The 19,291-nt window shown below is 46.5% G+C and overlaps 1 protein-coding gene across 8 annotated transcripts in view; it reads left to right on the forward strand.

Annotated features, from left to right (window-relative positions):
• CASK (calcium/calmodulin dependent serine protein kinase) overlaps positions 1-19,291 on the forward strand; it is a 1,033,919-nt gene that overhangs the window by 859,319 nt on the left and 155,309 nt on the right. For all 8 annotated transcript variants that reach the window (XM_029603127.1, XM_029603128.1, XM_029603131.1 and 5 more), the window contains one exon: positions 18,128-18,316. In XM_029603127.1, coding sequence (XP_029458987.1) covers positions 18,128-18,316 — 189 coding nt within the window. The remainder of the gene's footprint in view (positions 1-18,127; positions 18,317-19,291) is intronic.

The following is a 19,291-nucleotide window of genomic DNA, read 5'->3' on the forward strand; positions in this document are numbered from 1 at the left end:
CATGTGACCATGTACAGCACCAACTGGAATCTATTTCAGAGTTTTCTAGAAAGGCCTAAATGCTTTTATCACATAGATGCTGGAGTGTGCATTACCATCCTATTTCCCAGTTCTAATTATTGTAGCACAAAAAAAACCATATTTCTCCTGGTCAGGTTTTTAACACTTAGATTTCTTAACTTTTTCATTATTTGCCAGTCGGCAGTGGGATTTTTTCTTCCCCTATTGCAGGCACTTAGCAATCTAATCTGTTCAGCCGACTTTTTTTTTCCAATTTCTTCAGCCGACTTTTTTTTCCAATTTCTTCAGCCATCTAATTTAGGAAAAAAAGATTCTTCTGCATCTGCTTTGGTTATATCAGGTTTTTCTCACCCTGTCAATGAAGCAGATCTGGGCTTCAAGTTCTGCTCAAGTGCAAACAGAGGATGTCCAACTGACTAGGCACGCTGAGCATACCCAGCATACCCTATACCATGCATCCACGCAGGGTCCCTCTTCAATCTCTTTTTTTTTTTTTTTCCTGTGGAGCTATGAGCCTCGTGGCTTGATTAAGCTCTAAAAACTTGGCTTTTACCTTGTGGAAAATTTCATTTTCACAGTTTTCCATGTTCATTTTCTCAGGCCCGTCACCAGATCCCTCTCTGTGTCTCCCTATAGTGTCCCCAGTAAAGGTTTTTGGCGTTTCAGGAAAGTTTTCTTTTTGTGGTTGGTCCCCCGTCCCCCTCCCCCCCCCCCCATGGTGGCGGTGTCTGCTGGTCATCGCCGCCCGCCACCATTGTTCCGTCCTTCTATCCTTTTGTTTTGCCCCATCATGACCACGTCCGGTTTTTGCCAATGCCCCCAGTGCCCAAGGACGATGTCAATCACTGATCCTTATGATTGCATCCTTTGCCTAGGGGCATCGCATAACGTCCAGGGTTGCCACTTATGCGCCCAGATGACCCTGAAGGGATGTAGTCTTGGACTGAACAAGATGGATCAGCTCTTCTGGTCAAAAAAGTCCAAGCCATCATTGGCATCAGCATCGAAGGACCTCGGAGCCGCATCGATGGACACGATGCATAGACATCGGCAGAACTGTCAGTTCTGTCGAGGTCACTGTGGATAGGGGCACCAGAAATGGACCACGGTTGATCTCCTCTGGTCTGAGGATGCCAGGGTCATCTGCCTCAGCACCGGTGAAGAACCAGGCCAAGCATCAAGGGAAGCCTAAGAAGCATTGGCACCGGTCCCTGTTGATGCATGGTGTCAAGCACGGGGATGCACCAGTTCATGCCTTGATGCCTCTGAAGCATCCCCATAGCAAGGAGCACCCATCCTCCATTGATGCCCAGGGTCCACAACGGTCTCCACCGGTCCTGGCGCTAGTCGCCGATCCCCCTCGCAGGTCCAAGGAAGATCTGGCTCCCCCGTCCTTCTTCCCGGTCAGTATTGGCATTGGCAACATTTGAGAAGGAGCTGGAACATCCAGTCCAGCTGGTTGTGGTGAGGGCACTGCAGGACTTCGGTCCTGTGGCATCGATGGCACTGGAGCCGGTGCCACCTGTCCTCTATCACTTCTGGAGAAGCTCAGTGTGCTTAAAGTTGCATTACTGATCCAGCTGGCCTCCCCCTACCAATAGGGTGATAGTCTCTGGTTCCTACAAGAAGGAAGCTCTGCCGAGGCCAGTTGAGACACAGAGGCCTGTAGTCCCCCGTCCAATTCCATTGGTGCTTGCACCTCTGTATGTAGGCCAAGCAATTAGGGCCCCATCCCCTGTGGCATACATTAAGGATGAGGATCCCTATGACCCCTGGGGGGATGAACAAACAGAGTCCTCTGAGGACTCGGATGGTCTCCCATCAGACCCTTCTCCTCTAGGTGAGCAATGGAGGTCTCCGCCTGAGGACTGATCATTGCAGGTTTTGTGAGGGTGATGGGCGGAGGCCATCCCATTCCAGCTTTTGACTGAAGATGATGCCAGGCACAAAATGCTTGATCTTTCAGTTCATGGAGCCTCCTAAGGAGATCATGGCGGACCCGGTACATGAGATCCTTAAGGAGTTGCTGCTGAGGGTTTGGGAACACCCCCTCACAATGCCTCCCATTAAGAAGCGGATGGGGTTTACCTCGTCAAGAAGGCTGCCGGATTCAATAAACATCAGCTGCCTCACCAGTCAGTGGTGGTCGAACCTGCCCTCGAGAGCCAAGCACTCTCGGACCCATTCCTCAGCACTTCTGGGGAAGGGCGACATAGCAATGGGACGCACTTGGGAGGAAGGTGTTCCAAGGTGCTATGCTTATTTCCTGCATCACCGCCTACCGGCTCCATATGCACCAATACTCACGGTACATCTGGAAACAAGTGAAGGAGATGACTGAGCAGTTGCCTCAACAGCAACAAGACACCCTCATGTCATGGTGCACATGGGTCTGGAGTGTGGGAAACACAAAGTCCATGTGACCCTTGATGTTTTCAAGATGGCATCGAAGGTTTCTGCAGCGGGAGTCTGTGCCCACAGAATAGGATATCTGCAGGCCTCTGATCTCTGACCAGAGGTACAGAAACGACTCGCTAACATGCCGTGTACTCGAGAGAATCCCTTCAGAGATAGGGTGAGGGATGCTGTGGCCCAACTTAAGGACTAGCATGAAACCCTCCCAACAATTCTCTGCCAGTACTCTGGACCTGTCCTTCTCCTCCTTGAGGCCGATGAGGCTGGGGCCAAGCAAGACTTTCTTTCACTAAAGGAAATAGTATCCTCCTCCTCGATCCCATCCAGACCATCAGAGCTCCTGCGGCCTTCCCAGGCAACAGAGAGCTCCCAAGCCCTAGGCAGCTCCTCAGTCAGCTTTGGGTTCAAAGTTTTGACCGGGCCGTAGGAAGCATAAGCCATTTGCCTGTTCCCAGGATAATGGACACTCTGGTTTGGGGGCAGGCTACGGTTCATTGCGAACCAGTAGCCAGGTGTAACCTCGGTCCAGTGGGTTTTATCCATCTTCCACCAGGGATACCAATTAAATCTATAGGATGTCCAGCCAAATTGCCCTCCATGCCCATATTGGGGGCCGGTAGTGCATCAGGAGATGCACTATACCACCAGGGCAAAGAGGACAGGGATACTGTTCCAGGTACTTCTTGATTCCAAAGAGAACAGGACGACTCATCCCATCCTAGACCTGAAGCCTTAAAACCATTTATCAAAAAAAAAAAAAAGAAAAGGTCAAGATGGTTTCCCTGGGCACCTTGATCCCTTTTTGCAAAAGGGGGGCTGGCTATGTGGCTTTGTAAATAAATTATTTCTTCAGTACCTTTAAATAAAATTTGCAATATTAATCTGTATTTCTGGAAAATATTTATTTTTGTTTTACACTCACAATAAATTGTTGGCATTGTGCTTTTGTGTGCATTTGTTTTACTTCATAAAGTACTGAGTCAAACCAAAGGTCCATCAAGCCCAGTATCCTGTTTCCAACAGTTGCCAATCCAAGTCACAAGTACCTGGTAGGATCCCAAAAGGTCGATAGATTCCAAGCTGCTTATCCCCACTTCTAGGCCCATTTTGGACCCTTACTCTGAGTCTAATCCTGGTTGGCAGAGGTGGGATCCCCCGGTGGGTGACCCCTCAGGATGCCAGGCCTTTTCCCCTGAATTCATAGTCCTGATGCACAGGGCTTTTCTTAAGAGCAGAGACACAACCTTCGGGACCTGGGGACCCTCTCCCCCCAAGATACCATGTCCTACCCCCCTCCTGGGTGGGACCCTCCCTCAGGCTCACCCCCCTTTAGTAGGCGGGGAAGCGGGGACATCTCGTGGCCCTACCGGGACACCATCGATAATAGACTTCTTCGGGGGAAGGACAATCCCAGGACCCTGACGTGGACGACCCCACCTTGGCGGCCCAGGTGGAGGGCGACGACCCTAGGGTCCTCCGCATCTTCCAAGCGGCGGAGTTAGATGACCTCATTCCCTACATCCTCCAGGAAATGGATATTGATCCCCCTCCAGAACCGGTGGGGCCTGACCCGGCTCTCAAGAAGGGGGACCCCCTCCTAGCAGGACTGCGGCCTCTAGCCAAGTCTTTTCCCACTCATCACAAGATCTTGCAGTTGATCACTCGGGAATGGGATTCCCCGGAGGCCAACCTTAGGGTCGGTAGAGCCATGGAAAAATTGTATCCTCTGCCGGCCGATTTTTTGGAAATTCTCAAATTTCCTGCCGTAGATTCTGCGGAATCAGCGGTCACAAAGCATACCACTATTCCTGTCACTGGAGGGACAGCGTTGAAGGATATGCAGGATCGGAAGCTGGAGGTTTACCTCCAGCGTATCTTTGAGGTCTCAGCCTTAGGGATGCAGGCGGCTATCTGCAGTTCCCTCGCACAGCGAGCGGGTCTTCGGTGGGTGCAGCAGCTTCTCACCTCCCAGTCCTTACCAGACTCTGAGGCTCACCAGGCGGACAGACTGGAAGCCGTGGTTGCCTATGGAGCGGATGCTTTATAGCCCGAACCATGGTGGCGGCGGTCTCAGCGCGTCTGCTCCTTTGGCTTCGCAATTGGTCGGCTGATGCCTCTTCCAAGACACGTTTGGGGTCCCTTCCTTTTAAGGATAGGTATCTTTTTGGTGAAGACTTGGATCAGATCATCAAGTCCCTTAATGAGAACGCGGTGCACAAGTTGCCCGAAGATCGACCCCATTCGTCAAGATCATATAATTACTCCAGAAACCGTTATCGTAACCAGCGGAGAGCGCGTCCTCAGAGGCAACAGCCACCTCGGGCTCCCTCTTCTCGTTCGCACTGCTGGAACTGGCCCTTTCGTGGGCGCTGCCAGGGTAAGGAAGCGCAGGGTGCTGGTACATCCGCTAAATCTACCCAATGATGCCAGACGGACCCGCGAGGTGGTCCCTCGACTGGGGGGTCGCCTTGCTCTCTTCTACGAAGAGTGGGTCCAAATCACGTCGGATCAATGGGTTCTGGATATTCTAAGACGCGGTTACGCTTTGGATTTTGTTTGCGCTCATCGGGACCGGTTCCTGTTTTCCCCTTGCGGGTCCTTAATCAAACAGGGAGCCGTGCGGCAGACCCTCGATCGTCTCCTTCAGTTGGGGGTCATAGTGCCGGTGCCAGCCACCGAACTGGGCCGGGGGCATTATTCAATCTACTTTGTGGTTCCCAAGAAGGAAGGTACTTTCGTCCTATCCTGGACCTCAAGCAGGTCAACCGGACCCTCAGAGTCCCTCGTTTCCGCATGGAGACACTCCGTTCAGTGTTAGCGGCAGTTCATCCGGGAGAATTCTTGGCTTCGTTGGATCTCACGGAGACGTATCTCCATATACCAATTTGTCAAGCTCATCAGCGTTACCTACGCTTCAAAATTTTGGGTCAACACTTCCAATTTCTCGCTCTTCTCTTTGGCCTGGCCACAGCTCCACGGGTTTTCACGAAGATCATGGTGGTAGTGGCGGCAACCTTGCGCAAGGAAGGCATCCTTGTGTATCCTTACCTAGACGATTGGCTCATCCGTGCAAAGTCACAAGCGCAGTGTATCCTCGCAGTCGACAGAGTGGTACAACTTCTCCAATCTCTGGGATGGGTCCCAGAGTGGGTCAACTTCACCAAGAGCAGCCTGGTCCCGTCCCAGTCGTTGGATTTTCTGGGAGCTCACTTCGACACCAAGAATGCCAGGGATTTTCTGCATCCGGACAGAGCTCATTCTCTGCGTCAGCAGATTCAAGGATTTATGGCGCTCGAGCCGCCCACTGCCTGGGACTACCTGCAGGTACTGGGGACCATGGCCTCAACCATCGATCTGGTTCCTTGGGCATTTGCGCATCTGAGGCCTCTGCAGAGATCCCTACTCTCCCGGTGGCAGCCGGTGTCGAGAGATTTCCAGGCAATCCTTCCGATTCCGAGAGGAACCTTCATCAGTCTCCATTGGTGGCTGGAACCGCGGCACCTAGCTCAGGGGGTGTCGCTGGAGGACCCAGATTGGGTGATTATCACCACGGACGCCAGCCTCACAGGCTGGGGAGCGGTCTGTCGGGACAGCTCAATCCAGGGTCGATGGACGGAGGAACAGTCGAAGTGGCCCATCAACCGCTTGGAGACCAGGGCGGTCTGTCTGGCGTTACAGGGTTTCTTCCCCATAGTACGCCATCAAGCAGTCAGGGTGCTATTGGACAATGCGACTACAGTGGCGTACATCAATCGCCAGGGAGGCACGAGAAGTCTGTTGGTCTCTCTGGAAACCGACAAATTGATGGAGTGGGCAGAGCTTCACTCCAACGACTAGCGGCCTCGCATATAGCGGGAGTGGACAACGTACAGGCGGACTTTCTCAGCCGACAAAACTTGGATCCCGGAGAGTGGGAGCTCTCGCAGCAGGCGATGCGGATAATAGTACGGCGAAAGCACGTAAGATGTCCACCTCTGTTACATATGTTCGAGTCTGGAAGGTCTTTGAGGATTGGTGTGGAGCGAATGACATTCTTCCCATGCAGGCCTCAGTGCCACAAGTCCTTTCCTTCTTGCAGGCAGGTTTGGATTTGGGTCTTGCTTACAATTCTCTCGGGTTCAGGTGGCGGCCTTGGGGGCTTTTCTTCACAGTGGAAATAAGGAGTTTCTGTCCTCGCATCCGGACGTCTCCCGTTTCCTTAAAGGAGTGAAACACTTGAAGCCTCCGATTCGCCCACCTTGTCCGTCGTGGAATCTGAATCTGGTGCTCCGAGTCCTCTGTGGTTCGCCGTTCGAACCTCTAAGCTCGGCTACCATCAAGGACGTCACTCTCAAGACCATTTTTCTCATGGCAATCAGTTCAGCAAGACATATTTCCGAGCTGCAGGCCCTATCCTGTCGTGAACCATTCCTTCGTTTCACGCCTGAAGGGGTTTTCGCTGAGGACGGTTCCTTCTTTTCTCCCTAAAGTGGTTTCGGCATTCCACCTCAACCAATCGGTGGAATTACCATCTTTTGCCTCTTCTGAGTCTGGAGACCTGCGTAGACTGGATGTACGGCGGTCTCTGATACGTTATCTGGAGGTGACTAATGATTTTCGGCTCTCCAATCATCTGTTTATCCTCTGGTCCAGACACCGGAAGGGTTGCATGGCCTCCAAACAATCTATAGCACAGTGGTTGAAGGGAGCGATCATAGCGGTGTACATTGGCGTAGGTAAGTCCCCTCCGCTGGTTGTCAAGGCTCATTCTCTTCGAGCCCAGGCAACATCTTGGGCGGAGAGCTCCTCCGTCTCCACTCAGGAGATTTGTAGGGCGGCCACCTGGAAGTCGATCCATGCTTTTGCGAGACATTATCGCCTGGACGACGGTGCTCCATCGGGCGGTCAGCTTGGAGACAAGGTAATACGAGCAGGGCTGTCTGTGGCCCACCCATGATGGGAAAGCTTTGGTACATCCCACCGTCTGGAATGATCCTGGTATGTACAGGGAAAAGAAAATTATTCCTTACCTGCTAATTTTCATTCCTGTAATACCATGGATCATTCCAGACACCCTCCCTTGGTTTGGGAGTTTGCTTGTGGGACATCCCTGCCTACCTGTCTTAACAATCTTTTACTCTGTATTTCGAATACTGCACGTCTTTTTTGTTCACGCACTGCTGTTCGCAAGTTCACTGTTCAGAATTTACTTGCTGTTTATTTGGATAGTGATTATTTCAATTCCTTCTTTGATTACTTGATCCCTCTGTTTTTAGTCTCTTTTGGGCTTTGTTAGTCTAGTTACTGAGAGCTGTTACAGGGGAGGCGTGGTTATATGGTTCCTCCCCTGGGAATTTTGTGTTCTGACTCCATCTGCTGGACATGGAACATAACCCACCGTCTGGAATGATCCATGGTATTACAGGAACGAAAATTAGCAGGTAAGGAATAATTTTCTTATTTCCCCAAGTCCACCTTAATAATGGTTTATGGATTATTCTTCCAGGAACTTGTCTAAACCTTTTTTAAACCTAGCCACACCTCTTTTATCACATCCTCTGATAATGAATTCCAGAGTTTAATTATGCATTGAGTAAAAAAAAGATGTTTCTCCTATTGTCCTAAATGTATTACCTAGTAACTTCATTGAATGTTTCCTAGTCTTTGTACTTTTTGAAAGTGTAACTAACCGATTTGCATTTCCTATTCCACGCCACTCATTATTTTGTAGACCTCTATCATATCTCCTCTCAACCGTCTCTCTTCTAAACTGAAGAGCCTTAACATCTTTAGCCTTTCCTCATACGGATGCCATTTTATCCTTGTTATCATTTTGGTTGCCTTTCTCTGTACCTTTTCTAATTCTGCTATTCATTTTTTGAGATACAATGACCAGAATTACACACAGTACTCAAGATGTAGTTGCACCATGAAGTGATACAGATGCATTATGATATTCTGTTTTAGTCTCCATTCTGTTCCTAATAATTCCTAACATTCTATTTGCTTTCTTGGTTACTGCCACACCCTGAGCAGTGGATTTCAACATACTATCTATGATGACACCTAGATCCTTTTCCTGGGTGGTGACTCCCAATGGGGAACCTTGCATTATTTAGTTATAATTTGGGTTACTCTTCCCTAAGTGCATCACCTTGCACTTGTCCACATTAAATGTCATCTGCCATTTGGATGCCCAGACTCACAGTCTTGGAAGGTCCTCTTGCAAATTCTTAAAATTCTCTTGTGAATTAACTTTGAATAATTTTGTACCATCAGCAAATTTGATCAACGCATTCCCATCTCTAGAACATTTTTATATGTTAAAAAGCAGTGGTCCCAGTACATATCCCCAGCGCACACGACTATTCACCTTTCTCCATAGAGAAAATTTACCATTTAGCCCTACTCACTGTTTTCTATCTTTTAACTAGTTCTCCATTCACAATACAACATTGCCTCCTATCCCATGACTTATTCATTTCTTTGAGTCTCTCATGAGGATTTTGTCAAATGCCTTCTGAAAACCCAGATACACTATATCAACTGGCTTACTTTTATCCACATTTGTTCACACCTTAAAAAAAAATGTATCAGATTGGTGAGGCAGGACTTCCCTTGGCTATATCCATGATGACTTTATCCCATTAAATTATGCTTATCTATATGTTCAGTAATTTTGTTTTCTATAATAGTTTCATCCATTTTTCATGGCACTGACATCAGGCTTACTAGTCTGTAGTTTCCTGGATCACCCCGGAACCCTTTTTAAAAGCTGGGGTTACGTTGACCACCCTCCAATCTTCAGGCTCCATAGCTGATTTTAATAATAGTTTACAGATTACTGAGGGAAGGGTACTTTTTAGCCTGGGGAATTTACCTGGGTAACTGCTTAATTACCTGGTCAAATTCCTTTGAAAACTATCCTCCCAATGCTTTATTTCAGTCTTTACAAAAATAAGTTAGCAGTGATTCCATATCTAAAATACTTCATATTGATAAGAGAAAGTTAGATCATGGAGGCAAGTTCAGTGTTTTCTCATGGGTGGAGCCCTGATCATATCTGTCCTTAGATACCTAAAGAATAGGCTCCAGTTATTACAGAGCCATCAGCAATAATGCATTTTGCAATACACAAAGAGAACACAGATGGAGACACTATATCTGTTCATCCATCACGGTGCATCATATTGACTTGCCTGCGCACCCAGCAAAAGCTACGTTTCAAGGTATAGGTTGTAGAGGGTGACCTAGAATGCCCACAAATAATGCATTTGGCCATTCTCTGTACCCCAAAGGGAGTGCATTGTTCTCCACTTTCATATATTAGGAAAGATGGGCCCCAAGTAAAGTATTGACTGAGTACACCTTGCCAATACTGAATAACAAGTGATATCCCAGAAACTGGAAATGGGTAAATGTAGTGGCAGTCTTTAAAACGGACAAGCCAGGGAGCTACCAAATGTCAGTACCCAGAAACATAATGGAAGAAAATTTTGTAAACAGCCAACATGGATTTGTAAAGGACAGATCTTACCAAACCAAGCTAATCACCTTTGCTTGTCAAGCTTTGTACATAAGGGGGAAACAGTAGATTGGAGACAGGCTTTTGACTGACTTATAAAAAAGCTTATGGTTCACATTATATTGTGCACCAAGCATGTATGAAAAATGGAGTCGGCAGTTCTGATTAGATGAACACATTGAGGGATCCTAGCAAGCTCAGTGCGGAGACAGTACTATTCCAACCTTGCATATTGCCATAGAGAATGCACCTAAACAATTATCTGACATTTTGCTTTCCTGATTTCTTAAAAAGACTATTTAACTAATTTCCTTCAGTTCCAATCTCCAGCCTCTGTAACAAAGACTTCCATTCAACCCTCAGATTTGGAAGCCCACTTTTGTGGTTGATTCTTGTATCAGGTGTACTCCATAGACAGTAGGACAAATCAGCCATGAGATCCCACCCGTCTACTCTTAGAGTTAAATTCGCTATAAAGTGTACAATAAGAAAAAGTCCCAAGGGATTCCTGCGCAATTTTCAAAAAGCTGGCCAATTTCAACCTTCTAGTAAAGCAACTATTAAAATTATTTTATAGCCTCATTCAATCAATTCTTCTTATGAATATGGGAATGAAGTTTGGAATCTATACAGGAAGGAACAGAATCTCAATATACCGTATTTTTCGCTCCATAAGACGCACTTTTTTTCCCCCAAAAGTGGGGGGAAAATGTATGTGCGTCTTATGGAGCGAATATAAAAAAAAAAACAAACAAAAATCTAACAACCCCCCCCACCTCCTGACTCCCTCAAGACCTGCCGACTTAATTTACTGCAACCCCCCACCCTCCTGACCCCCCCAGACCTGCCGACTTAATTTACTGCAACCCCCCACCCTCCTGACCCCCCCCAAGACCTGCCAAACGTCCCTGGTGGTCCAGCGGGGGTCCAGGAGCGGTCCGGGAACGATCTCCTGGGCTTCGGCTGTCGGCTGCCAGTAAACAAAATGGCGCCAACGGCCCTTTGCCCTCACGATGTCACTGGGACCGACCGCTGCTATTGGTCGGTCTCAGTGACATAGTGAGGGCAAAGGGCCGTCGGCGCCATTTTGATTACTGGCAGCCGACGGCCCACGCTCAGGAGATCGTTCCCGGACCGCTCCTGGATCCCCGCTGGACCACCAGGGACGTTTGGCAGGTCTTGGGGGGGTCAGGAGGGTGGGGGGTTGCAGTAAATTAAGTCGGCAGGTCTTGGGGGGAGTCAGGAGGGTGGGGGGTTGTAGAAAATTAAGTCGGCAGGTCTTGGGGGGTCAGGAGGGTGGGGGTTGTTAATTTAAAGGGTTGGGATGGGGGGGGGAGGGGTTCCCAGAGAAAGAAACGTTTTCTGATCTGGGGAGTGGACCGAAATGGCCCTACCCAGACCCGAAAACAAAATGGGGAGAAAAAAAAGCTATGCACTCCCCTAATTTGCTCCATAAGACGCCCAGACGCAGAGCTGGTTTAGCACAATTTTTTTTATTTTTTTTATTTTCCCCCTCTGAATCCTAGGTGCGTCTTATGGTCAGGTGCGTCTTATGGAGCGAAAAATACAGTAAATCTTGCATCTCCAGTTCTGTAACACACTCTGCATCCACAGAAATTCCCCCATCAATGGATCTTGGATGTTTCCCCTTACAACTCAAAATCACACAAAAACAGGGAGAGTGGAACTTTTTAAACGAAACCACAAACCAATAATCCACTCAGAAACCTTCAATATTTTTATAACCTAGAGAAAATCGGCAGAAAAAGACCTCAAAGCTAAACTGCTAAGGATAAACACCTCAATATGGATTCTTATCTCAATCATGGGTCAAAAAAACTTTTTTTTTTTTTTAAATTCCAATTAGCTTGTGCTCTCTTTTCTGTGAAAAATGTACAAATTCTTTAAAACACTTATAATGAAGTTGTAGCATAGAATGTGGTGGCAATAACTCAGTTCATAAGCAAATGGCTTCGTCAATACTTAAACCCCAGTTACTCTCCAGCGTTTCAAATAACGCCAATTTGGTCAACGTTTTACCAATGTGCGCATCAGGGCAGTATTCTAAAAAATAAATAAACATTCTGTGTCTAATCCTTCCTAAATCCTCAAATTTCAAATATAGTAAGAATTAAACTTACAAATATGTTCTATGCAAGCAACATGATTTTCATCACAGTAGCTGAGGCCTACCTTTCCATTCTTTACAAACATATAACAATTGCAGAAGTACTCACTTTATATGTAAATTTAAAGAACAGCATGTTGGGAATAAACCAATGAAATAATAAAATGTTCAAACTGATCCTTATCTAGTCAAACAATAATTTGTGGTGTTATAAAAAATACCTGAAATTTCAATCATGTAAGTAAAAAGCATTTTGCATTGACATTCAATCCATGTGGCTTTCACTTCTACAAACTCCCTAACACACACATGCAGATGCCCACATGCAGGCTTTCACTCTCACATGCTCCCTCACACATGCAGGCTATCTTAGTGCTCTCTCACAAGCTCTCTCATACATACATAGACTGCCTCTCACATGCTCCCTCATGCATGCACACAGGCTTTCTCACTCTCACAGGCTCTCTTACACACACGCAGGCTCTGACATACACAGACTTCCTCACTCCCACATGCTTTCACTCTCTCAGGCTCCCTCACACACACAATGCAGGTTCTTTCTCTCTCTCAGGCTCCCTCATACATAGGATCTCGTTCATTTACACGCTCTCTCTCTCTGGCCCTTCCTCTCTCTTCTGGACCTTCAGCCACCAACAGCCCCCTCTTTCAGCTGCCGCAGGTTGGAATTCGTGGCGGCCCTGCCACAGGGCATCTTCTTGGGCAGCCACAGGATGGGGTCTGTGGGAGTACATCCTTTTGGGGGGGGGGGGGGGAGGTGGATGATATTCCCTCACAAACAGTGATTAGGGAGCAGGAGTGACATTTAAGCCTACATCGTCATCTGCTGTCATGAGGACTGGCTCATGGACAGAGTAATCTCATGGCCACCTACCTCAATATAGGCCCCTCAGCAGCAGATGGTGTAGGCTTAAATGCTGTTCCTGTACTATTTCCAGCTAACTAGCAGACTGTATGGCACATTGCTATGCACTGGTTGGCCTCCAGATTAAAGATGGTCAAAGCTCATCAAGTCAGAGCCATGGCTACTTCAGTTGCTTATCTGAGAGCTATTTCTATCAGACATCCACAGAGCTGCAACTTGGTCATCTGTATGCAATTTCATATCCAACCACTGTCTGGTCAAGCTTTCATGAGCTAACAATAACTTTTTTGCATTTTGTTCACCCAGTGCTCCACACTCCATGAGGGAACCAGGTTGCTTTTTCAGTGAGTGCTCCACTCCCAGCCCTTAGCTTGGAACGTCACACGTGTCATGGCTAATTCAACCCTTCTTACCAAAGGAGAAAGCGAGTTTTCTTACCATAAACAAAGTTCTCCATAGACAGAATGATTGCTTAATGTGTTCTACCAAAAGAATCTGCTTCTATTATAAATTCTTTTCCTCACCTCTGATTTCCATTTTACTTTCTATGTGTCTTTAATGCCTTCCTTAATAGGGAAGAGTATTTTACCACTTGTACATCTCATAGATCTGCATTGTCCTTAACGTTGCACCATAACAACAATCAACTTTCTCAGCCAAAACTAATTATCATGCCTGCTTCTGTATGGTCTCCTTAAGCTCCAACATAAGCAGATTATTCAGAAGTATGTAACTTGGCTCTTTATTTGTGCAAATATATGATTATTTTCCTCTGTCCTCAAAGACCTTCACTGATTTCCAGATCCTCTAAGCAATTACTTGAATATTGCACTCCTAATTTTCAAGCTTGTTTTGTGTCCTTTTGCCTATGCATACTCCCCACTATTAAGTCTTGCCATTTGCAGACCATTTGTGCCAGGGCCTTTTTTACTGCAGGCCCCAGTCTGTGGAATGCTCTACCCGTGTCCCTCAGAAACATTGCTTATTACCATAACATTCAGGAAGCAGCTGAAAGCCCACTACTTCCAACTGGCTGCCTCTTAAACTTTTGCCTACTCCTTGTGTCTTATTCTTAATGCTGTTTTTGCATGTTTTGCAGAACCCTCCTGTTTTTGTTCATTGCATGCTGTTTGTTGCTATATTTTATTGCTTATTGATATGTTTTATTTCCTTGTCTTGTGTTGCTGTTTTTGTGTATTGCTTGCTTTTATTTTAATGCTGTAAACTGCCCAGCATGAAACCCTGATATGGGCAGTAGTTAAGCTGTAAAATAAATAAATAAAAATACATTTTTCTCCTTCCCTGATTTTGTCTTGTTAGTAGTTGCCTCTATTGTGTCCTTGGTAGAAAGTAATATTTCTTTCTTCCTCCCGCTTTATATGCATACTTAATTGGACTCAATGGATATTTCTCAACCTAACCAGTTTTGTGGCAGCCTTTTCGATAATTCAGAGGAAAGTGGAAGAATATGGTGCCTCTGAGTGCAATTCACCTGCAGAGTGACAGATTACTTCCCGACCTCAAAATATGGCAGTGAATATCTCTCCCTAAAGTCTCTTTAGATCATCCTGTCCACTTATTGTCCAAAACTGGTAAAATTTTACCTATCTAAAAATTCACATTTTCTCCTTCACCCCTTAAATCTAAATGGTAAAAAGTTATCTTCTGCCCTATTTTATATGTAGACATTTTAAGAAATAATTTCCATAAAATGAACATGGAGTCGTAAAGGTCATGAACTGACTGGACTATTTTCTATGGCAGTTTCCTAGTCAGTATGGAGAAAAATGAGCATAGCATTTAAATGATTTTTTTTTGTGTAGCTTTATTAAAGCAGCATTAATACAGGACTTGCTCACAGCTTGTGCATCAGATCAGCTCTTTAAATAGTGTTTCTGTAAGAATGAGAGAACTGCTTCTGAAGAAAGCCTGTCAGTGAAATTGGTTTTACAGTAGTGGAGCAGTAAGTAAGCTCCTGCATTTAGTTAATCGACATGTATTTATGTAGACACAGCTGCGAGTGCTGAAGGAGAGCAGTAAACCCTTAATATAATTGGAACCCTATTTCTCTTCCTGACACATATACGGCTCTGTTGTGTTAATGCGATGATTAAAAGCCGTGGTGGTTTGAGCCGAATACTATTAACTTGTGATATAATGGTTTAATGGTTCACTATAAAAGAGAAATAAAATGTGGAGTCTGTCAGGAAAATGCTCTGTTCAAATGCATTCGGTTCCCCTGTATATAGTACAGAGGGTGAGAAGCTGAAAGTGCTTGACACTTTAAAAGTAAAATTATGTAGTAAATGACAGCCCATCCAGTCTTCTCACATTGAGACTTTCTCTATACATTTCTACCACGTTGGGTAGAAAAACATATAAATTCACGTTGCCTAAACTAACACCAATTCCCCTTGCCAGAGGCAGTAGAACGTCTTTTTGGTTAAAAGGGGGGGCTAAGTAAATCAGCCAAGCTCCACCACCAGCCTCAAATCCCCTCCACAGCAAGCAAGCCTCAAACACCCCCTCAGCTAGCCAGCCTCAAACCCCCTTCATCCTCCCCCCCCCCCCCCAGTCAGCCTCCAACCAAAACAGTGACAGGATGTAAAGATACTGGGAGGGACCCAGGTTTGATTCCCAGAACAGGTCCTCTGCTCCCTAGGTCAACCCCAGGCAGGGGATTCTGTGGAGGCAGCGTTCACAACCCCTGGGAGATGGGAGTCTCAGCCACTGCATTGATGGCTGGATTTGGTGCCCAATGCAGGGCTCCAGAGGGAGCTCTGGTGTGTGACGCTGGCTGAGGACTCTCTCTGCAGTGACTGGGCTAAAGTCAGAGGAAAAATAAAATCCATGGGCAGTCGTGAATTAAGATTCCTAGTGACAGATCCCAGCCCTGATTCAGACTGAGCTGGAAGCCCAAAAGGAGCAGCTGGAAACAGCCAGGTCAGAAAATGTTTGGGACACAGACAGACCATGGTGGTAAAGGGAGCAGGGTTGAAAGGTTGGGTGGGAGATATTGGCAGGGGAGGGAACACAAGCACTGGAATGGGGTGGGCCACTCGGAGCCCTGGCCTGACCAATTTTCAGGTCTTCCATCCGTAAAACGTTCCTGCAGGCACTGCACGGATCTCTGTATGTTAGAGCCATTTGGGTGCCTGCCTGTATTCTCACGTTGAGTCTTGTGAGAACATTGTGTCAATACAGGCATCCATGAGGCTCAAATCTGCAGAAAGCTGTGCAATTCATGCAGAAAGGTGCAAAGTGAGTGGCTTATTGGTATGGAAGAGGGTGGCTGGTGGGGGGGGGGGGGGTGATCGAGGCTGTGGGGTTCCAAGGCTCATGGCAGACTAGGGGCTGGGGGGGGGGGGGGGGGCGCCTGAGGTTTGAGTCTGCGGAGAGGGGAAGTCTGAGGTTTGAGGTTGGCTGACTGGAGGAGGGGGGGATGTTGAGGAAGGTTGAGGAGCATCTAGGCTGGTTAGCTGTGGGGGAGAGGATGGCTGGGGAGGCTGATCCTCAACCTCCTCTCAACCTCCTCTCCATTCCAGCATGCCAGCCTTGATCACCCCCCCCTACAGCCAGCCTCGATCAGCCTCCCCAGCCATCCTCTCCCCCACAGCTAACCAGCCTAGATGCTCCTCAACCTTCCTCAACATCCCCCCCTCCTCCAGTCAGCCAACCTCAAACCTCAGACTTCCCCTCTCCGCAGACTCAAACCTCAGGCGCCCCCCCCCCCCAGCCCCTAGTCTGCCATGAGCCTTGGAACCCCACAGCCTCGATCACCACCCCCCCCCCACCAGCCACCCTCTTCCATACCAATAAGCCACTCACTTTGCACCTTTCTGCATGAATTGCACAGCTTTCTGCAGATTTGAGCCTCATGAATGCCTGTATTGACACAATGTTCTCACAAGACTCAACGTGAGAATACAGGCAGGCACCCAAATGGCTCTAACATACAGAGATCCGTGCAGTGCCTGCAGGAACGTTTTACGGATGGAAGACCTGAAAATTGGTCAGGCCAGGGCTCTGAGTGGCCCACCCCATTCCAATGCTTGTGTTCCCTCCCCTGCCAATATCTCCCACCCAACCTTTCAACCCTGCTCCCTTTACCACCATGGTCTGTCTGTGTCCCAAACATTTTCTGACCTGGCTGTTTCCAGCTGCTCCTTTTGGGCTTCCAGCTCAGTCTGAATCAGGGCTGGGATCTGTCACTAGGAATCTTCATTCACGACTGCCCATGGATTTTTTTTTTTCCTCTGACTTTAGCCCAGTCACTGCAGAGAGAGTCCTCAGCCAGCGTCACACACCAGAGCTCCCTCTGGAGCCCTGCATTGGGCACCAAATCCAGCCATCAATGCAGTGGCTGAGACTCCCATCTCCCAGGGGTTGTGAACGCTGCCTCCACAGAATCCCCTGCCTGGGGTTGACCTAGGGAGCAGAGGACCTGTTCTGGGAATCAAACCTGGGTCCCTCCCAGTATCTTTACATCCTGTCACTGTTTTGGTTGCCATTGTCCCTGCCAGTCATCAACCTCTCTCAACAAAGAAATATTTTATTCTGTTTCCTCTGCATCTTCCTGTCACTTTGCCCTGAGTGTCCTCTTATATGGAGGATTTCAGCTTCCCAAACAATTGAAAGGTTCTGTCCTCTCTCTTCATCCGTACTTTACTCCAGTGCATCTATTTTGAGTGTCTTAAGCCTTAAAACTGTCTGAAGGTAAAATTCAGACTTCTGAAGTAGCTACTGTGTATGCTTGCTATTCACCCCTCCATACCTTCTTTGTAATGAGTTCCCATTTGTAAGTACAGTAGGATGAATGTTTACTCTAGGGTTCTTTTTACCAGTGTTAATTCATAAGAAAAACAAATGTGCCACATCATGAATTCATGATAATTGTCTTTTTATATATTGTAAGGTAATTAGGATGACATCCATATGTATGAGGTTCTGATAAGCAGAATCAGTTTGCTGAAGAATTACGAACTTGTTTGTCTCTCGCAAAAGTATCAGAGCTTGAAACATTACCTGACAGGTTCCATATATGTGTATGTTCTTTCTGTTGGTAAACTGACTTCTTGCTGCACTGTAGAGCACAGTACATGATTTTACCAGAATAAGAAAAGCAGAGAGAGAGGAGAATGAGGAACAGTCTTCCTACGTTTCTTAACTCTTCCAGGCCTTACTGCAAACCCATGATGTGGTGGCTCACGAAGTTTACAGTGACGAAGCATTGAGAGTCACGCCTCCCCCCACATCCCCGTACCTAAACGGAGATTCCCCAGAGAGCGCCAACGGCGACATGGATATGGAGAATGTTACACGGGTCCGTCTGGTTCAGTTCCAGAAAAACACAGATGAGCCAATGGTACGTAAACAGCTGCAATGCATTTGCCTGTTTGTGCTAAGATAATATAGTGTCACCTGCAAATATTATAACTGATATGATCACTATGGCTTGCAGATAAATAAGAATTTAATTTGATTATGACTTCGTATCGATTCAGGTTTATACAGTGGCTTCTGCATAGTAGAAATACAAAAGGAAAATGAAGTAGACTTGATTGGTTGACTAATAGATGTGAATTTTTGTAGTAGTAAGAAAACAAATATAAGCTTTAAAAAAATTGTAATTGTACTGAATGGAGCCCAACATTAATTTGCATAATCATGCTTGCTGTTATGAAATATTCAGATGATAATTAAGAATCTTGTTTTAGGAGATGGGATTTTAACAGGATGATAGTTTATAACCTCTCTGTATCACTGGATTGTTATGAAATAGGTTTGAATTCCATGTGTGGCATTGTTTGGGCTCCTACTGATATCATTTTCATATCCTTCCAGTTACTGCTCAGTGCAAACTGATTATTCAACTGCGTTCTGCTCATGACATTGTCAGACAGTAGCCAGCCCCCTGACTTTATGATGATCTGAGCACAAAGGGCACAACTTGAGTTTTACAAACCGTTCAGTAAGTAGTAGATTATAAAAGGGAAAAATAAGAATTTAGCTGGAAAACTAAATATAGTTAACCTTGGAAGTTAAGTAGCAGGTATGCCCATGTGACCCATGTGGTCCTTTAACAAATAGAGCAGAGACCCTTCATCAGAAGCTGAATCAATGCTTTATAACTTATTAACTAGTTTCAATGCAAAGTACACATGAATTTTATCTCGGTATTGATTGGAAGTTACCTGCAAGATTGGCTTTGAAGATTGTGCCTGGAAAGGATCTGCGTGATATACGTAATTAGGATCTTCTGAATTGTAACCAGGTGTCTGTTTCACAAAACTGCAAAAAGGAAACCTGTGTTAGTATCCCAAGGCAGTGAACAGATTTA

This window comes from Rhinatrema bivittatum, chromosome 5 (genome assembly GCF_901001135.1).
Source record: "Rhinatrema bivittatum chromosome 5, aRhiBiv1.1, whole genome shotgun sequence".
In the NCBI taxonomy this organism is placed as follows: Eukaryota; Metazoa; Chordata; class Amphibia; order Gymnophiona; family Rhinatrematidae; genus Rhinatrema; species Rhinatrema bivittatum.